The sequence below is a fragment of the Nycticebus coucang genome, chromosome 6, assembly GCF_027406575.1.
Source record: "Nycticebus coucang isolate mNycCou1 chromosome 6, mNycCou1.pri, whole genome shotgun sequence".
Taxonomy (NCBI): domain Eukaryota; kingdom Metazoa; phylum Chordata; class Mammalia; order Primates; family Lorisidae; genus Nycticebus; species Nycticebus coucang.
Window position 1 is genome coordinate 1,192,918 of NC_069785.1, and position 18,257 is coordinate 1,211,174.

Consider the following 18,257-nt stretch of genomic DNA (forward strand, 5'->3'; position numbering starts at 1 on the left):
CATGAGGAACTGTATTAAAGGGTCACAGCATTAGGAAGGTTGAGTCCCATTCTCTCCAGTGGGACTCAGGGAAGTGGGGACACAGGGAGCTGAGCCCCGGAGATGTCTTCGGGGGTGCAGCAAGCTCCCCCTCAGTTCAGGTCAGAGGTGGGGGCCTAGGAGGAACCTGGCCAGGAGACTGGCCGGTGGGAGGGGGAAGCAGGACAGGAAGGAGCCCCCTCTGCAGAGACTGGCTTGCAAAGCAGCCTGGGGTGTAAGTGTGGCTGGGCTCGGGCTGGGTCACAAGGACCTCTAGGCTGGGTTCCCAGAGGTTCTAAAGGAGAAGTGAGGTAGTCAGATGTCATTTCAGGGCCTCACCCACTGAGCATGGGTCAGAGGGTGGAGGGTGAAGGGTGAGGCAGAGCCTTCTCCATCTGGGAGGGATGGAGAAGGCGGCATGGCCAGGGACAAAGGCACCCCTCCATCTTTAGGGGTGTCTGGGCTATGAGCACCCTGAAAAGCACCTGGCTCAAGGGTGGAGGAGAAGCTTCCTGGAGCTGGTGCCACAGAGGGCCTACTGGCAGTACCATGGCACCACCCGGCCACCCCCACTGGTGCTGCCCAGAGACAACATTGAGACAAACAGTAGTAGCAACCGCCGGTTTCCATGACAACATCTTGGCAACAAACATTGCAGGCAGTGCTTCATCTTCCAATGCCTGCCAGCAGGAAATGGGGCGGGTCCTACCCAGGTCAGACCTGGGGCAGGGCACTGCACCCTGCCAGGGCCAGGGTTCGATCTCCCCTTGAGGAGACCCCTGACCACCTTATCCCCTAACCCACCGTCCCCCAGGCAGGGTCTCTTACACACAAACAGGCCTCCCTACCACAGCCCACCCTCACTTAGGCTTGGAGCAGGGCAGGCTGCCTACTATGTCTCCTCCAGACATAGTTTCCACTGGAGGCTCCCCAGGGAGGAGGGGACCTAGCTGTGCCCTTTCAGCCCCCCTAGCAGAGAGAAAGAATTTCCCATGTGACACTGGGCGCCTAGGCGAGGGCGGGTTGGGGGGCTGGAGAAGCGTTTTTTCCTCCAATGGCCCCACAACCAGGAACCCTTGGGCTTGCAGGAGAGGGGGTCATCCCAACCTCTCCTCTGAACAGAGCATCCTACCTTACTGGACCTCCCCTCTGTCTGGGGGCTGTGGACATCCCCACCTGCCCCAGGTCTCTGCTTGCCACAGGCCCCACACATTCAGGCCACATTCCAGGTGGGAGGAGACAGTGCCCAGCTCAGCTTACCAGGCAGAGGGGAGCTGTGGCATTGCTGGATATCAGAGCCAGCTCAATTCTCCACCCCACCCCCCTACTGGGACACAGATGGCTGCACACAGGACAATGAGCCCAAGTCCAGACTCCTCTGTCTGGGGCCCTGGACTGGAGGGTGGGTAGGAAGTGGCAGGGAGGTTGTGCCATGGTTAGGGAACTGAGAACAGGCAGGGCGCCGTCACCTGCAGTGTGGTGCTGAGGCTAGGGGTCCAGGCAGGGTCACAGGTTTTGTTTTGTTTTGAGACAGAGTCTCACTATGTCTCCCTCGTAGAGTGCTGTTGCATCACAGCTCACAGCAATCTCAAACTCTTGGGTTTGAGCGATTCTCTTGCCTCAGACTCCCAAGTAGCTGGGACTACAGGCGCCCGCCCCAACGCCCAGCTATTTTTTGGTTGCAGTTGTCATTGTTATTTACCAGGCCCGGGCCAGGCTCCAACCCGCCAGCCCCGGTGTATGTGGCTGGCGCCCTAACCACTGAGCTACGGGCGCCAAGCCAGGGCCACAGATTTCTGCCGCAGTATGCCGGAGTAGAGGGGCTGGCGCGCCCTCTAGTGGGCACCCCAGGAGAGGTCGATAGGAAAGGGACTGGATGAGGGGGCTCTTGCCACAGCCAAGGGAGGGATCTGGTTGAAAGGAGGGAAGTCTGGACTACTTGAGGGACCAGGGTGACTGTGTCATCACTGAAAACACAGTCACAAGGTTTTCATAGCCAAGGCCTGGGCAGGAAAAGACTCCAGCCCCCATACCTTCATCTTCATTCTGCCCCAGGGGGTCTAGACTAGGGCGGGTTGTGGGGGGGGCACACCCATGCTGAGGCCTGTCCATCTCCCTGTGGAGAGAAGCTGGAAGCAGCTACTCTGAGCCCATCCAGGACCTGCCCTGAGCACTCCATGAGTTTCTGCACTTCCCAGCCCAGGCCTCAGCTGACAACCCACCGCAGTCCCTTGATCAGCTCCCCATCCTCTGCATAGGAGCTCATCTCCAGTGCCCTGTCCCCAGGCCCTCCACTGGGTATTCCTCTGTTTGCTCTCAAAGCTGACCCCTCCCACTCCTCTTGGTTCCCGATGGACCCAGGTAGCTCTTGGCTCCACAACTGCCAACCTGCGGTTGGCACTTCCAGGGAACAAGGTTCAGCCCCGCACATACCACCCTCCCCCAGGGAGACCCCAGATTAACTCAGGGCTCCTGTTCTCAAACAGCCCCACCTCTCACCTCCACCCAGACCCCATCTGTATGTGGGCACCACTGCCCAATCCAGGGACCAAGTTCCTCCACGCTTCGCAAGAACCATGCTGGACCCTACTGCCCTACCATCACCTTTGGGAGCAGGACCCATCCCACCAGAAGCCAGGCCTGAACACAGGGACATTGTCCTGGAGTCGCATCCATCCACAGTCAGAGACACAGTGCTTGTCCTATGATCCTCAAACCTTTTACTGATAGCAAAATCTCAGTGGGGAAGTGAACCACGTGTGGTGGCAGGGGGAGCTTGCAAGGCAGTGTGGGAGCCAGGCGGAAGGCCCTGAGCAGGGACACACTCCACCTGGGAGACAACGTGAGGGGCGTGGCCATCACCGGCAAGGGGGCATAAATAACACTGGCAGGAGGGCCAGGGGCAGCAGGAGAGGGGGAGCAGGACAGCCACCTCAGAGACCCACAGGGCACACAGGGACACACAGAAATGCTGGAAGGGAGACACATAGAGTGCCCCTGGGGTTCAGAGGCACACAAGAACACACGTGTACATGGAGCACACAGACACAAAAGGGGGTGATGGGGACCTTCAGAGGAAGACAGAGGGCGGCAGGCACCCCCAGACACATGGGTGGACATCGGCCCTTGCCACTGCCCCTCCTCTGACTCTGGCAGGGCTTGTAGGCAGGACGCTGAGGCAGCCACCAGGCACAGGGCAGGGTCTGGCAAGAGGAAGAAGGCCTTCTGGCCACGGAGGGAGCTACAGCCTAGGGCTGGACTTTGCCTTCGGGATCCCTGTCGTAGATGTAGCTGCCCACCGCCCCGGTGTTCACACCTGCAAAGAGAGGCAGGCCATGTCTGGGGAACAGCCAGAGCCCTGCATGGGAAGGGCACCCCACCCGCGGTACTCACCCTTGGGTCCGAAGAGTATTCCATAGCAGGGCTTGTGGCAGTACGGCTGGCCATCGTGCTGGGTGGGGACAGACAGGGAACTGAGGGGGGAGGGGGCCGCGGACTCCCAGGGCGTCCAGGTCTCTGTCCTCTGAGGGGTGCCTGAGTGCGGCCTCTGCGCTAGCCGCCAGGGGGCAGCACCTGCCGCGGCGCACACAGCGCCCCAGCAACCCCCTGCCCACCCCCGCTGCATCCCTGTCCTCCCTTTCTGGGCCCTGCTGTCGCCCCTCTGGCCTTCCCAGCTCCCGCCCCTTTCCGCACCCCTCACCTCCGCATGCCCGCCTGGGGTCAGCGTCTTCCCACAGCGCTCACAGCGCAGGCAAGGCCGGTGCCAGTCCTTACCCAGAGATGTCACCTTCTCGGCTGGGAAAAGGGAGAATGGTGACGCCAGGCCCCCAGGAGAGGCTCCCGGGGCCTGGGCTGGACAATCACTCACCAAAGTAGACTCTCTTGTTGCAGCGAGGGCACATGTTGGGCTCCCCGGTGAAAGTGGTGACGCTAGAGGCTGGGGGATGGGAATGGGTCACTGCCAGCCAGAGGCTGCTGACTCCTCGTCCCAGCCTCAGAGCCCGGCTCACCTTTGCTGGGCCCCTTGGGGGGGCCACTCGCCTTACGCTCCTCTGCTCGGGCAACCGGGACCTCGATGGGGCCGGTCACCTGTGGCCCCTCCGCCGGGGGCTTCTCATAGATATAGGAGCCAGCGCCCCCGATATTCACTCCTGGAGATGGGAAGCACGTCGGGTGGGTGGCCGGTGGCCTTGCCCACTCCCAGCCCTCACACCTGAAAAGGCTCCCCAGCTAACCTCCCGCCACCCTCCAGGAAGTTCCCTGGGCCATTCCTGAGGGAAGCATGGGGGCCATGGGGCTTCAGAGGGTGGGAGGGCTGCCCGGGAAGGACCCAGCGTGGGCCTAGGGAAAAAGAGGCTCCACGCCTCCCAGGGGAGCCTCCCCACCCGCCCAGAACCCCAGGTGCACCCCAGTGCTGGCCTGAGGAGCCAGGCGGGCCGCCCCTTCGGCGCAGGGCCTCTGCTCACCTTTGGGTCCGAACAGCGTGGCGTAGCAGGGCTTGTGGCAAAACGGCTTCCCATCGTGCTAGGCAGAAGGGCGGAGTGAGGGACACCCTGGAATATGGCCCGGAGCCTCCAGCCCGCCCGCCCGTGCCCTCCCTCACCCGCACAGAAGCAGGGGACTCACCTCAGCGTGGCCCCCGGGCGTCAGCGTCTTGTTGCAGCGCTCACACTTGAGGCAGAACTTGTGCCAGTCCTTACCCAGAGAGCTCACCTTCTCGGCTGCGGCGGGAGGGGATGTTAGCGCGGGACCCCACGCACCGCAGGCCGCTGCCTGCCCCGCTGCTCTCATTCACCCTGCTTGGCAGCCACCGCCCCCCACAAGCTCCAAGTCACCTCCTGTTTTCCACTTCCTAGGTGCTCCAGGCTCAGCAGTGCCTTCCACCTAGCTGCACCCCTTAGATAAATTCTATTAGCCTCAGGTCGAAGGCCTTCACTGGGCCCCGCGCCCAGCCTCAGCTCCTGCTCTCCCTCTGACTCTGGGTCACCCCCCACCCCCGTGGTGGTTCTACCAGTGGGTCTGTCTCAAGCACCTGTTAAACCCACAACTCCTGCTGGGACTGTGCCTGTGTTTACATCCATCCACCCCTCCCACACCTGCCTCATTCACACCTGCCTCACACACACCTGTCTCCCCTACACACCTCCTCACACACCCCTGGCTCCCCTACACACCTGCATCACACTCACACACACCTGTCTCCCCTACACACCTGCCTCACACACACCTACCTCACACACACCTGTCTCCCCTACACACCTCCTCACACTCCCCTGACTCCCCTACACACCTGTCTCCCCTACATACCTCCTCACACACACCTGGCTCCCCTACACACCTGCATCACACTCACACACACCTGTCTCCCCTACACACCTCCTCACACACCCCTGGCTCCCCTACACAGCTGTCTCCCCTACACACCTGCCTCACACACACCTGTCTCCCCTACACACCTGTCTCCCCTACATACCTCCTCACACACACCTGTCTCCCCTACACACCTGCCTCACACACCCCTGGCTCCCCTACACAGCTGTCTCCCCTACACACCTGCCTCACATGCACCTGTCTCCCCTACACACCTGCCTCACACACACCTGTCTCCCCTACACACCTGTCTCCCCTACATACCTCCTCACACACACCTGTCTCCCCTACACACCTGCCTCACATGCACCTGTCTCCCCTACACACCTGCCTCACACACCCCTGGCTCCCCTACACACCTGCCTCACACGTCCCTGTCTCCCCTACTCACCTGTCTCCCCTACACACCTGCCTCACACACACCTGTCTCCCCTACACACCTGCCTCACACACCCCTGGCTCCCCTACACACCTGCCTCACACACACCTGTCTCCCCTACACACCTGCCTCACACACACCTGTCCTCCCTCCACACCTGCATCACACTCACACACACCTGTCTCCCCACACACCTGCCTCACACACACCTGTCTCCCCTCCACACCTGCATCACACTCACACACACCTGGCTTTCCCCCACATCTTCTTTACACACACCTACCTTCCTCCAACCTGTCTCACACACACCTGCCTCATGATCACACACCTGCCTCCTCCGCATGCTTCCTTCACACACCTGCCCTGCCTCAGACATCCTATCCTCCCTCACAGAGGGTTCACTAATGGAACTGGCACAGCCCTTTTGAGGGAGCAGCCCTGAGCCCACGGCATCCCTGCCCCTCTGGAGACCTCCCAGGGGACTCTCATCTATCTGAATGCGGCTTCCTCATCTTCAGCCCTGACATTTCCCCCTATCCTACTATCTCCACTGCTGAGAGACCAGCTGCTGAGAGTCAGGTGCCTCTCCCCCACCCCTAGTTGGGGCTGCTAGGCCACCCCCCAACAGACAGAAGCTGGGGCCTCCCCAGGGGAACAAGACAGGAAAGGGTGGAGGGGAAGAGGGCAGGAAGGAAAGCCTGAGCAGGGCTGGAATTCTGAGAGCAGGGGCCAGGCTAGAGGCGCTAGGAGGAGGGAAGGTATGCAGGCTGGCCTCAGATACACGCCTTGCTGATGGAATCTGGACCAGCGGCTCTCCTGGCCCCTCTTCTTGGAGAGTCCCCAGGCCTCCTTGTCTGGCAAATGCAAGAAGGCAGGGTCCCGTGCAGTGTGAAGCCTGCCCTGGGGGCCCATGGGTGCCACTCCCAGTGGCCCAGTGAAGGGCCTGAGTGCCGTCTCCCCTCGGCCCTGGCAGAACCTGCTCCACCACCCCCTACCCGCATGGGGCCACAGGTGCCCAGAGCCCTCTGGCTAGAACTGCTCCACTAAGGGATTCAGGCTGGAGGGTGCTGGCTGAGCACAGGCAGGCCGGGCGCAGCCATTGGCAGCCAAGGCAGCTGCTGCATAGGGCTGTCAGACCACCCTGCTCCGGCCAGGTCTGGGATGTGGGCCATGTGGGGGCAGGGAACAGACCCTCAGACCCCCCAACTGAGCTGTTGGCCACACATCACAGGCTCCAGTTGAAAACACAGAATCAACTGGGTCTAATGGCTTAGAAGAGAGCTCCATCCCTACTCAGGCTGCATGTGTCTGGGAGACACAGAGACACAGCATACTGACATCACTCTGGATGTCCTGGCCCCGGCTCTACTCAGCTATGGGCTGCAGGGCAGCTGGGGTGCTGTGGGGGTGGGCAGGACTCTGGACTCTCACCCCACCAATGCCTTCCAGGCAGGATGAAGACATCTGGGTCTGAGGCGCCTTTGTTTTCTGCTGAGAGCCAGTGGCTGCCCAGCAGGCAGAGTACTTTTCTGGGCTGTCCACAGGACTGTTGGCCAAGAACTCAGAGAGCCCTGAGCTGGCCTGGCCTGAGCCAAGTCATGGGCAGCTGGACTGCAGGCAGGCCCTGAGGACTGACCCCACCCTGAGCCCTGTGGAGAGGAGCCCTTTCTGGGACAGGAACTGAGGGTGGGTGGGCTCCTGGGGAGGTGACCGGAAGCCCCTTGGCTCCAGGCCACACCAGAAGCTCTCCAGGCCAAATCCGGTTCCTCCCCTCTGGGAACAACAAACAACTGATGGTCTCTTCCTCCTCCTCTTCCTCCTCCTCCCTCTCCTTCTCCAGCCTGTGAGCTGGGGAAGCATAGTGGCTTCCTTCACCACAGTGCAGGGCCACTTTCCAGACCCTGACCATTGCTCCTGGGATGACCAGGGAAGGGCCCTGTAGACCTAGCCCTTAGCCCACCTCTGCTTCTAGCTCTAAGACTAGCCCCCTGTGCAGAAGTTGATGGCTTCCTGGGCAGGGACTCTGCCACTCTGGCAGAGTTGGGCAGAGGATCAGCCAGGAGAAGCACGGTAGGAAGGAAGCAACCCAGGAACAGAGAGTGAGCCAGCAGAGAACCAGAAGTGAGTGCTTGAAGGGGCTGCCCACTGGGCTCCCTGCCAGGGACAGCCCTCCCCTGCCTCCTGTAAGGGCTCTTCTGACCTTGAAGAGACAGAGGTCCTAGCCACCTGGGCTGCTTGGGTGCTAATGCCCTCTCAAGCTTGTGAAGACCCGCATGTCACCCCCATGCTCCACCCGTGTGAAACTCCTGGGGGGAACTGGCGCCAAAGAAGGGAGTGCATGTTGGGACACGCAGAGGTGGAGGCCAAGGTCGCCCCCGCTTTGGGCTTAATCCCAATAGAGTCCAGTCCTGGCCCCGCCCGGCTTAGCAGAGGTGAGGGGGTCGGGGGTCACTGTTTGGGTACCGCCACGTGCTCGAGGAATGACGGGCGTGGGGTCCAGGAGGAAGGCCTGACTCCGAAGCCCTCGTAAGAAGTCCAGAGTGTGTGGGCTCCGCCCGACTCCACCCTGCTTGGCGCCGTCCGGAGGACCGCGATGAGTTCTCGGAGCCCGGAGCCCTCTGGCAACTTAGGCCTCATCTCTGGGGCACCACGTACCCGGTCCGGCCGGACCCGCGTCCCCACCGCTCCCCACTGGCCTCTTGGGATTTCGGGCGTAGCGGCCCCCGCCCCGTCGCAGCCCCACCCTCTGGCTGCACCCGCGTGGGCAGCTCGAAGAACCTGTCTCCTGGCCAAGCATCCCGAGGCCCGGGCTAGGACCTGGGCTGGGGCCCGGCTGGCGCATCCCGAGCGTACCCGACCCGGGGGCGCGGGTCTCTGGGGCAGAGGGCTGGCCGCAAAGGGCGGCGGGGCGCGCCGGGGCTGGGGCAGGCCTGCCCCAGGTACTCACCGAAGTACACGGTCTTGTCGCACTTGGGACATTTGGAGGCCATGGTCGCTACGTCCGGTCGGCCAGCGCCCTCCGCCCGCGCTCTTCTTTCAGCCGCCGCCCGCGCCCGGCCCCGCCCTCCTGGGTACTTGAGCGCCCATTGGTTCCGAGGCCGGGGCGGAGTCTCTGGAGCCCGCCCCCCCGGGCAGCCGGCCGACCGGGGCGCCGCCGGGGCGGGGGCGCACCTGCTCCGGGCGGGGGCTGAGGGGCGGTGGGACCTGGCCTGGCCGCCCCCTAGACCCCCGCACCCGAGACGGCGTCTACTGGGGCCCGCCCCGGCGACGGCGGCGCCGCCCGTGTCCAGGCTGTTTCCATAGCAACGTCGGGGCTGTCTAGCTGGGGCTGTCTCCCAGTCGCCTGTGCCCCGCGGGTTTGGGAGCCCTAGTAGGCGGGGCCTGGGTTCCACCACTCCCCGCCCTCTGCATCCCGGGTGCGCTGTGCGGCGGGAAGGGGCGCGGGCTCCGAGAGAACCCTACCCCCACCCCGCCTCATGGTGCTGGCCCCGCTAACCTTTGTTGCTTGGTTTCCATAGCAACGGCCGTGCCGCGGGAGCGGAGTCGGATTCCGGGCGCCGCGCTGGACGGGTCTTTGTGCAGGTATCCGTCCCCCGCTCCGCCCTCCCGTCCTCTGCCCAAACACTGTCTGTGGTGCTGAAGGCTCGACGGGCAGAGGGCAGGGCTCCGAGGGAGTGGCGCCCGCCACGCCGAACAGCGTGGGCGTCTGCGGCCGGAGCCGGCACCCAGAGGACCGTGCTAAAAGGCGTCGTCCCCACGGATTCCGCCCAGGGAGCGCTAGGGAAGCCATAGGGAGGAGGAGTGGCAGAAGGAGGGGGCCACCTGGAGCGCCAACCTGCATGCCCCGTGCCAGGACCCCTCCTGCAGACCCATTAACTTCAAGCCCAGGGCCGCCTCCTGTAGGGCTGGAGAGACAGGGACCCAGCCCAGCAGATTACCTCACCCAACCTGCGCCCAGCAGGCACTCTTCCAGGGCCGTCCTCCTACCTAGGGGCAGCCTGACCACCCCCACCTCTCCCTGGCCCCACCCTGAAGTGCATCAGAACCTGTCCCTGCCCAGGGCAGTGGACCTTGGGACTCCTGCTTCCTCCCTGGAGCTTTGTTGTGCCTGGGAGGCAGACCTACCTCCAGCCAGGTGGCCACCCTGGCCTCAAAGTGTTTTGGAGGCTGAGCTGGACACTGATGTCTGGATGGTTTTCACTGCCTGGTATACCAGGTGTGGTCATGGATGGCCAGTGTCCTTCCGCCCCTGGAAGCTGCATGTTCACAGCAGTCTTGCCTTGCTCTGGCCCCCCAGGGTGGCCCTCCTCTTTGCAGACACACCCTGTAGCCACTGCCATTGCCATAGAGACAACAGCCTAGACACATGTGCCCCTCCAAGCCCAACTGACCAGCCTGACCAGCTCCCCACTCCACCTCTGGACTTGTGCCAGCTAAGGCCGGAGACGGGTAAGTTGGCATCAGCCAGCCCCCTTCCTGGGCAGGGCAGCTCTGAGGGTCCCTGCAGGCCAGACTCACCATCTCATTGTCTCTACTCAATGCATTACCAAGCCCTCTTCAGCTCTCCACTCTGTTCTGCCCGGATTGAGATCCCCAGGCTGGGGTGTCTCCCTCCCTGACACCAGGCCCCTTCTGATGTTGGCAGGACTGATAACTGCACTCTGGTACTGCTCTGGAGAATGTGGGTATTTTCTAGAGGCAGGGGGCCAAGAAAGCTGCTGGTCCAGATTCTGCCAACTACAAGGGCCCCTGAGCGAAAGCCCCTCACACGCTTGCAAAAGAATGGCATTGGCACTGGCCAGATGCCCTGGAAACAGGGAGGGCTGGGGTACAGGAGTCCAGCTGCTGCACTGTCCACCAACCACAGCTGTAGTCCCTGGGCTGTGGCCAGAGGTTCCCTGATGAGATGGGGGATATTCTGGGCCTGGCAGGAAGAGCCACGGATCAATGGACACAAAGCAATGGCCTTGGCTTCCACCTCTGAGACCAGAGAGAATTACAAACTGGGGCACTGCCAGGGCAGCACAGGACATATGGCTATGGGGTGGCAAGTGTGAGTAAGCATGCAGGGGCCAGATGGCCAGGCGTGCAGCCTTCTCTGGGGGGCTGTACAGTGGCATGCTGTGTCCCCATGATGTTGGTGGGCAGGACCCCCCTCTCAGCTTTGCCATGGGGAGGCTGAGGCTGGCTGGTGGACTGGAGGCTATTGGCAGTGAGGACCCTGGTTGTGTGGACTCAGGACAGACCTCCAGGCAGTCCTCTCAGGGCATGACTGGCCTGCTGAATTGAGATGCCCCTGGCCCTGGGGGGCTGCAATCCCCTGAAGGGTTGCTGGCACAGCAGGTGGGCTGTTTTGGGTCAGAACAGAGGGACCTAAGGATAGAGTGAAGTTAGAAACTGCTTCTCCCAGCTGTGCCCACTCCCCATTTCTAAACTCAGGCTCAGGACCCTCCTGGAAGCCTGGCCTTGGGGGGCACCATAGCAATGTGTCTGCAGGGATGTAGGGGAGGGGCCTATGTCCTCAGGGCTTGGCTGCCCTTGGGACAGAGCTCTTGGCCAGGGTCTGGGCACACCTCATAGCCCACTTCTTTTCTGAGAAGAGAATAGGCCTTGGGCAGGGTGGGAGGGTGCCAAGGCCACAATCTTTCACCTAGCAGGGCCCTCCACTAGTACTGGGGATAAGATCCTGTGCTGGGAGCAGGACAGGCACTCCAGGCAGGCAAGGGGGCTGGGGTCTTCACCAAGGTGCCTAAGCTGACCCAGACCCTAGTAGAGGTCCCATTCTTTGTCAGGGACCTTGTCTCCCAGCTCCCAGCTGAGACCCTAAAGATATGTCCTCTGGTATCAAGGACATTTGGGAGGGCAGACTACAGACTGGGAGGGGCCATGACCTGGGAGGGTTGGTGGTGCCTACATAGCCCCATCACCAACACTCTGGCATGTCACCCTGCTAGGCCTCACAGTGCACTGCCCTGGACACCTCCTTATCTTTGTCTCCTGGGAGGGAGCAGAAGTGGTTTCTATTTTAATTCTTGGCAGAGCTTTTCACATTTCAGGGCACCTGGGTGGAGCCGGGGAAGTAGAAGGCAGAGTCAAGGAGGAGGGACAAAAGAGCCCACCCCTCTCTGGGCACCCTGGGCTGACCCTATTCTTGGCCAGCTGAGATGACAGCTGAGAGTGGTCCCTGAAGTCAGGCCAGCCCCAGGACCTCTGCCACTGCTGGCCAGTCTGGGGCCAACACCTGTCCCTAGGCCTACAAGGGTGGGTACACACGCTGAGGCAGGATTTCTGAGAAGGGACTTGCTGAAATCTGAGCAAATTCTCACTGTGGAAACTGCACACCTGCTGGGTAGGCCCCAAGACTCCAAACAGAAATGTCCAGACAGCTGGGGGAGGGCTCTGCCAGGGCCAGCGGGCCTGGACCAACTGCCCTGGTGGGAGGGGCCTTGGGTAGTCCCAGCACTTCCCTGCAGAAGGGCAGTGGACCAGGCCCTGTGGGTGCAGGTCTGTGGGACCAGGCCGGAGAGCCTTACCCGGGCTCACCACACTGCCCCAGGGCAGGGAGACTGTGGCTCCTGGTCCTGGGCTGCTGGAGGACCTAAGACAGGGAAAGGGTTGGCAAAAAAGACACAGGGCAGGGCCAGTTGGCTTTTTTCTTTTTATGAGATTTTTTTCTTTGTTTTTGTTTAATATGAAAATTACTTGAAAAGACAAGGGGCCAACCCCGCCGGGCAGCTCAGCCGGCCGCGGCCGCACAATCCTAACATTCCAGGTGTAAGTTACAGAGCTCAAGTTCATCTACAAAAAAAGTAATAAAAATAAAATTTAAAATGGCACCTTCAACAGAACACAACAAAACCTTAGGGCCTGGCCTCTGGGTGGGAGGCCCTGCAGCTCAGGGGCCCCAGGAGGCCCCAGGAGGCCCCTCTTCTCCACTCCAGCCAAAAAGTAAACACAAAGCTAAAAAAACGACTCCTCGGCTTCTCGGAATAAGTTAAACCGCACTTCTCCTTCCTCTCCTGGGCGTCCAGCGAAGGAGCAGTTTCTCTGCAAGTGAGGGCGGGAGGTGGGGCTCTACCAAACTGAGAAGGGCACAGCGGTCTGGGTGGGGGCCGCCTGGCGGAGGGTGGGCGGTGTGGGAGGGGCAGCCCCTAGTCCTCGATGATGATGGGCTCATCGTTGACAGGCGCAGGCGGGGGTGGCCGCAGCGGCAGGGCCTGGCTCTGGCGCAGGGCTATGGGCTTATAGGGCCGGCGGGCAGCGCGCTTAGTTTCAGAGGACGAGAGCAGCTTTCGGATCTTCCTGTGAGTGGGAGCAGCTGATGAGGACGAGGACAGGGAGTCCAGTGAGGTCACTAGGGGCTGTGCTTGCCGCCCACCCCACAGGCCCACCTGGTCTCCTCGGTGGCCATGTAGAACACGTCATCTGGGGCATCGATCCAGTTCATCCGGCGCCGCTTGACAGGGGGCAGGGAGCCTCCCCGGATCAGGCGCACTTTGGTTGGGTACGACTTTCCGTTGAGCAGCAAGTTCCGGCTTGGTCCCTGCACAGAGGGGAGGTGTGCTTCCTGGGAGCTGCCCCATCAACCCGGCCCCCACCCACTGCCACGGCCAGGGACAGCCCTCTGAGGGCCTGCCATGGTCTCACCAGGCCTCCCAGGGCCCAAGCCACGTAGCACACAGTGAGCCCACATGTCCCGTTGCTGTCTGCCCCTTACCATGTGCCTTGTCTGCCCGTGGTTTGCCAGACCTGAGAGAGAAAAGGGAAAGTAAGACAGGGAGGGAGGCAGCCTGGACCCACCAGACCCACAGAGAGGAGCCAAGAGGCAGGGAAACTTGTGGGCCACGGCCTCAGAACCTCTTGGCCCCAGTGTGCTGGGCAACCCCACAGCTCCGGCCAACAGAAGGCTTCAGTGGGGGCTGCAGGCAGGAGGCCTAGGGTCTCGGATCTGACACCCACTCCACACACACAGGCTATACAACTTGCTTGCCTGCTGTGAGACAGAGGCAGCCTACTTTGTACAGGAACGGGATCTCCTTCCCTCCCCTTCCGCAGGTGGCGGGGTCTTCCTTTGTCTTGTCTTCCAGCAGGAAGTGGGGCACGGCACTGGCAAGACCCCACTCACAGGCACTAACTATGCCCCAGGAGGCCAGGCTTCTTCCCAAGGGCTCTGAGCTGCCCTCACTAGCCCAGGCTAGAGGTCTGGAGCCATAAGCCCTTGCCAGTGCTACAATTCATAGCCCACAGTATCACCCAGGCACCAGTGCCCTGACACGTGCTAAGGGGGACCAGAGGCCTTGGATGTCCAGCAGCACACTGGTTAAAGACCTGGAGTGGCACTGCTGGAGCAGGGCCAGGCTCTTAGTAACCCCCACCCAGCAGGGAGCTCCAGCCAGGCCCACCCAGGGCTGCCACCACCTCCCATGCCTGCCTGTGATAAGGGTGTGAGCACTGGTTGAATGGCAGCCGGTGTCAGGATGGCTCAGCCCCCAGCAGGCCCAGCCCCTGGAGAGGACAGGGTGCCACACCTCCACTCAGCTGGGTGCCTGTCTCCAAAGCACTTCCCAGCTGAAGTTTGTCTCTTAGAGCATCAGAAGCATGTCCAGTCCCCTCTTCCCAGGTATTCCCCAGCTGGGTGACTTTCCCTAGCTTGCTTAGTGAGGCAGAGTGGAGAGCAGGGCCCAGGGGCCTAGTCTACAGTGACCCGAGCAAGGACAGCCAGCCTCAGGGCACCACTGAGACCCCAGGCCCAGGGCCCAGGGATAGCCACTGGCATAAGGGTTACTTACCCAAATAAGTGCCTACCAAAGTGCCAGGTTAGCGGAGGGAAAAAAGCACACTTTAGGGTTAGAGCAAGTGGCAGCCCCGTCAGCAGTCCTAAGGGTGCAAGGCAGAGCAGTGGCCTGCACAAGTGGGCAGCTGGGTGAGGGGTAAAGCTACAGAGGTGCTAGGGGCCAGCCCTGGCCCAGAGCTCAGCTCATGCCTGCCCAGCCTGAACAGATTCCCGGCCCTGTGCCCTTGTCCCTGGAACCCAGCTCCATCCAGCAGGCCAGCTCACAGCCCCTCTCCAGCACTGGCCATTCCCCACCCTGTGCTGCCACTGTGCTGTTTCCCCATGAGAGGGGCATACAGGCAGGACCCTGCTCTGGGTCTGCACAGTGGGAACTAAAGTTGTACATTTTGGAAATATGTGGAGAATAAATGCACTTTCACCTAACTTGCTTGTTACCAACTTTTTGCAAAACAAAACTGAAAACTCAAAGATGTCAGCTGACAAGGATTCCCTGTCATTCCTGTGGGATGTGATGTTATATTCCCAGGGCAGCTGCCAAGGGGGTGCAAAGCTGTTAAACCAGCCCAGGCAGGGTGCCAGCTGCAGGTGATGCCTAAGAAAAGGAGGATGAGTCCCAGGGCAGAACAGAGCCCACCGAAGGCTGGTGTCCAGACAGGTGGGAATGGAAAAACCTGCCACAAGATCATGCCGCTCTAGAGACACACTTGCTGGGGTGCCCAGTGTAGCCTCATCAGGCAGTAAAGGGCAAAGGCCTAGCTAAATGGCCACCGCTTGCTACTACCTCCTGGGTCCCCATGACTTGCACCACCACCTTGGCCAGCACCCTGGCAACAAGCGGCCCTCCAGTCCTGACAGCCTAGGCTCTAGGAATACCCATCCAGGTCATCCAGGAATGACCAGCACCCCATGTACTTGTTAGGCCCAGGCCTAAACATTGCCTGGGCCCTGCACAGCTGCCCTGTCCACAATGACGACACCCAGGCTTGGTTCTATCCACACCTCCCATACCCCCTACCCCAACCCATGCAGAGTGCCTGAGCCAATCCTCAGGCAGAAGGCATCAAGCCCGTGCACAAGCTCAGTCACCATAGCCTCTGTAGACAACCCGACCCTCGATCTGTCCCCACCCAGCAGGGCACATGGAAAGATTGCAGGCATAGCGCGGGTGGCCCCGGGAGCCGAGGCAGACGGCATGCGGGCGGTCACAGTGCAATGGCAGACAGCGCGGGCAGGTGGTGGCACCAGGGCCAGACGTGCAAGGACAGTCCACTGACCGGGCACCAGGCCGGGAAGGGCCGAAGGCCAGATTCCCGGGGCTTGTGGGTTCCTCGCCAAGTGACAAGTGAAGCTGGGAGGAGCCCAGGGCACTGGGCCATGGCCTGGGCTCAGGTGGACTGCCCCGAGGACGTGCCCTGCGCCGATGCCACCAGGCCGACACACTCGAGCAGCACAGCACACACAGGCACCGCGATGGGGGAGCTCGGCCGCAGCGCCCAGGCCAGCGGCCGCCCCAGGCCTTACCCCTACTAGGCATCAAGAGGCGCTTCTTCATGTTGCCTGGCCGCGCCCACAGGGACAGAGAGAGAGGAAAGAAAACAGCATCAACAGTGTGGCCACAGCCCACGCCTGGCAGAGACACCACTCAGCCCCGCCAGGGCGGGAGCCGCAGACCCAGACTCACCGTCCACCCCGTTGTGCTGCTCGTAGCTCCGCTTGCCCAGGATGGTGGGGGAGCCATTGTTGATGACGGGTGCTGCCTTGGCAGGGGTCAGGCTGCTGAGCACGCTGGATACGCTCCTCACAGGGTCAGGCTTCGGGGGACGGGGGTGGGTCTCTACGGGAGCAGCACAGGTGACTCAAGTTGCCTCTGCCCAGCAGGAGTGGCCAGAGGGCAGGGTGGGATGCTGACACCACCATCATCAGGGGACTACCACTGATGATAGCAGCCCACCTGGCCCCTCACTGTGAGGCCCCATCCTAACTGATGGGACTGAGCAGTCACTAAGGGAGGCCACAGGCTCAGTGCCCTCTCAGGCAAACATGCCCACCACAGGAGGGGTGTCCAGGCCTGTACCTCAGGCTTCCCCAGGGCAGGGTGACAGCCTGGTGAAGACCACCTCCCTTGCCCCTGGCCAGACACAGGCCCTGAACATAGCAGACCATAAGCCACCCTCATGTCCACAGAAAGGCCTGGCTGCTGGCCAGACGAGCTGACAATGTGGCCAGCCTGACACCTGACACCCCCTTGGCACCTGCCCTTTCCACCAAAGGACAAGCGCGACTTGGCCCCAGACCCCAAACAGGAAGCAAAGCAAGCCATTGGGTCTCTATAGCACGCTTGGCTCACAGCTCTGGAATGTCCTTTCCACAAGGAGACTCACCCCCCCCCACGCCTAGCAAATGGGGAAGGTCCCCCTTGCCCCAAATGTATGGCCCAACCCCTATAACAAACTGCTTTTGGGTAGGCCTGGGGTGTCAGCTGCGGTTCCCAGGTGTCCCTGGACTGTGTCAGTGAGGCTACAGCCAAGTGTGTACCCCCACTCAGCCGAGGGCCTGCAAAGGGGCACACCTAGCCCAAGCCCTTGGCCCCTGACCCAGGGACAGCCAGAACATGGGGACCAAGGCAGAGAAGCCATCCAGGGAACTTGCTTTGTGTGCCTTGAGGACGCCAAACCCAGCAGGGGACAGGGATGTGGGGGACAGACATGTGATAGCACCTTCATCATCTAGGGCTTGTCAGGAGGGGAATGGGGAGCAGCCCAGAGTCTAGCAGGGTGCAAGATACCCTGAAGGGCAGGTCTGGGGCCCAGGAGACCATCCAGGGGCTCCCGGCTCGAGGAGGCTTGACTGCTAGCATGCAGCTGCCTGGCCGCTCACCGAGGTACCGGAGCACGGCGTCCAGTGGCTTGCGCACTGCCTGCCTCGGCACCAGTGGGCTCTGGGAAGCTCCGGGCAGCCGTGCTGTGCCTGTGAGGGGCACACAGTGTGAGGGTGTTGCCTGCTCATGCCTTAGCACTCCCCTCGGGGCAGGAGATGAGGAGCACTGGCCAGCCGAGGCTGCCCCTTCCCTCCCCATGTCCACAGGGTGGTCCAGCTGGAGCACTCACACTCAGCCTTGATGGCCGCGCTGTTGATGGGCATGTAGGGGTGCCGGGCGGCATGCCATGGCCGTAGGATTTCCCGGCACAGGCGTCGTGCAATCCGTGTCAGCTTAGTGGTGTGCAGATAGAAGGCCTGCCGTGTCTTCATGGCGAACTTGGGGCTCCCGCCACTCCGGGCTGGGACTCCGTGGGGACTCTGCGGAAGGGGGCGCACCGCCCCAACACAGCGCCATGACCTGGGGCCGAGGCCCCGCTACCCCACACACAGTGGTGGGGGCCTGCCCACTTACCATGTTGTTGCGGTTTGGTCCTGGCCTCTCTCCATCTAGCCGGGTTGGCATTTTCAAGCCACCATATTTCTTCCAATATGTCCAACAAGATGCGCAGAGACGACACTGCATGTTAGGGGGACCCCAAGAATACCACTGGTAAGACTGTGTGGCTACGGACAACAAAGTTGGAAATACACGGATTCTTAAGCAGAACCAGCGACGTCAGAGTATTCCCCAGAGTTCCCTGCCCGCCATGGCCACTCCCGCCAGCCAGGCCCTGCCACCCCACACATCCCCAGAGGCCCCCCAACCACACCCACCAT

General features: G+C 61.7%; 3 protein-coding genes across 10 annotated transcripts in view; all 3 read right to left on the minus strand.

Annotated features, from left to right (window-relative positions):
- Positions 1–2,721: 2,721 nt before the first annotated feature.
- LOC128587766 (cysteine-rich protein 2) lies at positions 2,722–8,846 on the minus strand. 6 transcript variants are annotated; one of them, XM_053594124.1, is made up of 9 exons: positions 8,715–8,798; positions 6,553–6,621; positions 4,645–4,739; positions 4,485–4,542; positions 4,029–4,169; positions 3,887–3,955; positions 3,719–3,813; positions 3,412–3,469; positions 2,722–3,334 (listed from the first exon to the last, which is right to left on the minus strand). In XM_053594124.1, the coding sequence occupies exons 1-9, from the start codon at positions 8,755–8,757 to the stop codon at positions 3,267–3,269; spliced, it is 696 nt and encodes a 231-aa protein (XP_053450099.1). In that variant the 5' UTR covers positions 8,758–8,798; the 3' UTR covers positions 2,722–3,266. The 6 variants fall into 6 exon arrangements, with proteins under 6 accessions (XP_053450099.1, XP_053450100.1, XP_053450104.1 ...); XM_053594125.1 differs by lacking the exons at positions 6,553–6,621; positions 8,715–8,798 and adding exons at positions 5,193–5,202; positions 5,250–6,539 and having other exon boundaries at positions 4,645–5,161; XM_053594129.1 differs by lacking the exon at positions 6,553–6,621 and having other exon boundaries at positions 8,715–8,846.
- A 228-nt stretch (positions 8,847–9,074) lies between these two features.
- Positions 9,075–10,879, minus strand: LOC128587764 (collagen alpha-1(X) chain-like). Of its 2 annotated transcripts, none has more exons than XM_053594122.1 (2): positions 9,893–10,879; positions 9,075–9,672 (listed from the first exon to the last, which is right to left on the minus strand). In XM_053594122.1, exons 1-2 carry the CDS (start codon positions 10,111–10,113, stop codon positions 9,135–9,137), a joined length of 759 nt encoding a protein of 252 aa, XP_053450097.1. In that variant the 5' UTR covers positions 10,114–10,879; the 3' UTR covers positions 9,075–9,134. The 2 variants fall into 2 exon arrangements, with proteins under 2 accessions (XP_053450097.1, XP_053450098.1); XM_053594123.1 differs by having other exon boundaries at positions 9,105–9,544.
- Positions 10,880–12,422: 1,543 nt separating this feature from the next.
- MTA1 (metastasis associated 1) overlaps positions 12,423–18,257 on the minus strand; it is a 53,843-nt gene continuing 48,008 nt past the window's right edge. The window contains exons 14-21 of one of the 2 annotated variants that reach the window (XM_053594116.1): positions 17,953–18,104; positions 17,669–17,858; positions 17,439–17,528; positions 16,243–16,395; positions 16,083–16,118; positions 13,485–13,516; positions 13,159–13,310; positions 12,423–13,069 (exon numbers count right to left, since the gene is read on the minus strand). In XM_053594116.1, the coding sequence (XP_053450091.1) occupies positions 12,919–13,069; positions 13,159–13,310; positions 13,485–13,516; positions 16,083–16,118; positions 16,243–16,395; positions 17,439–17,528; positions 17,669–17,858; positions 17,953–18,104 (956 nt within the window). In that variant the 3' untranslated portion in view covers positions 12,423–12,918. Of the gene's footprint in view, positions 13,070–13,158; positions 13,311–13,484; positions 13,517–16,082; positions 16,119–16,242; positions 16,396–17,438; positions 17,529–17,668; positions 17,859–17,952; positions 18,105–18,257 lie in introns of those variants that run through there. The other variant, XM_053594117.1, reaches the window with a different exon arrangement.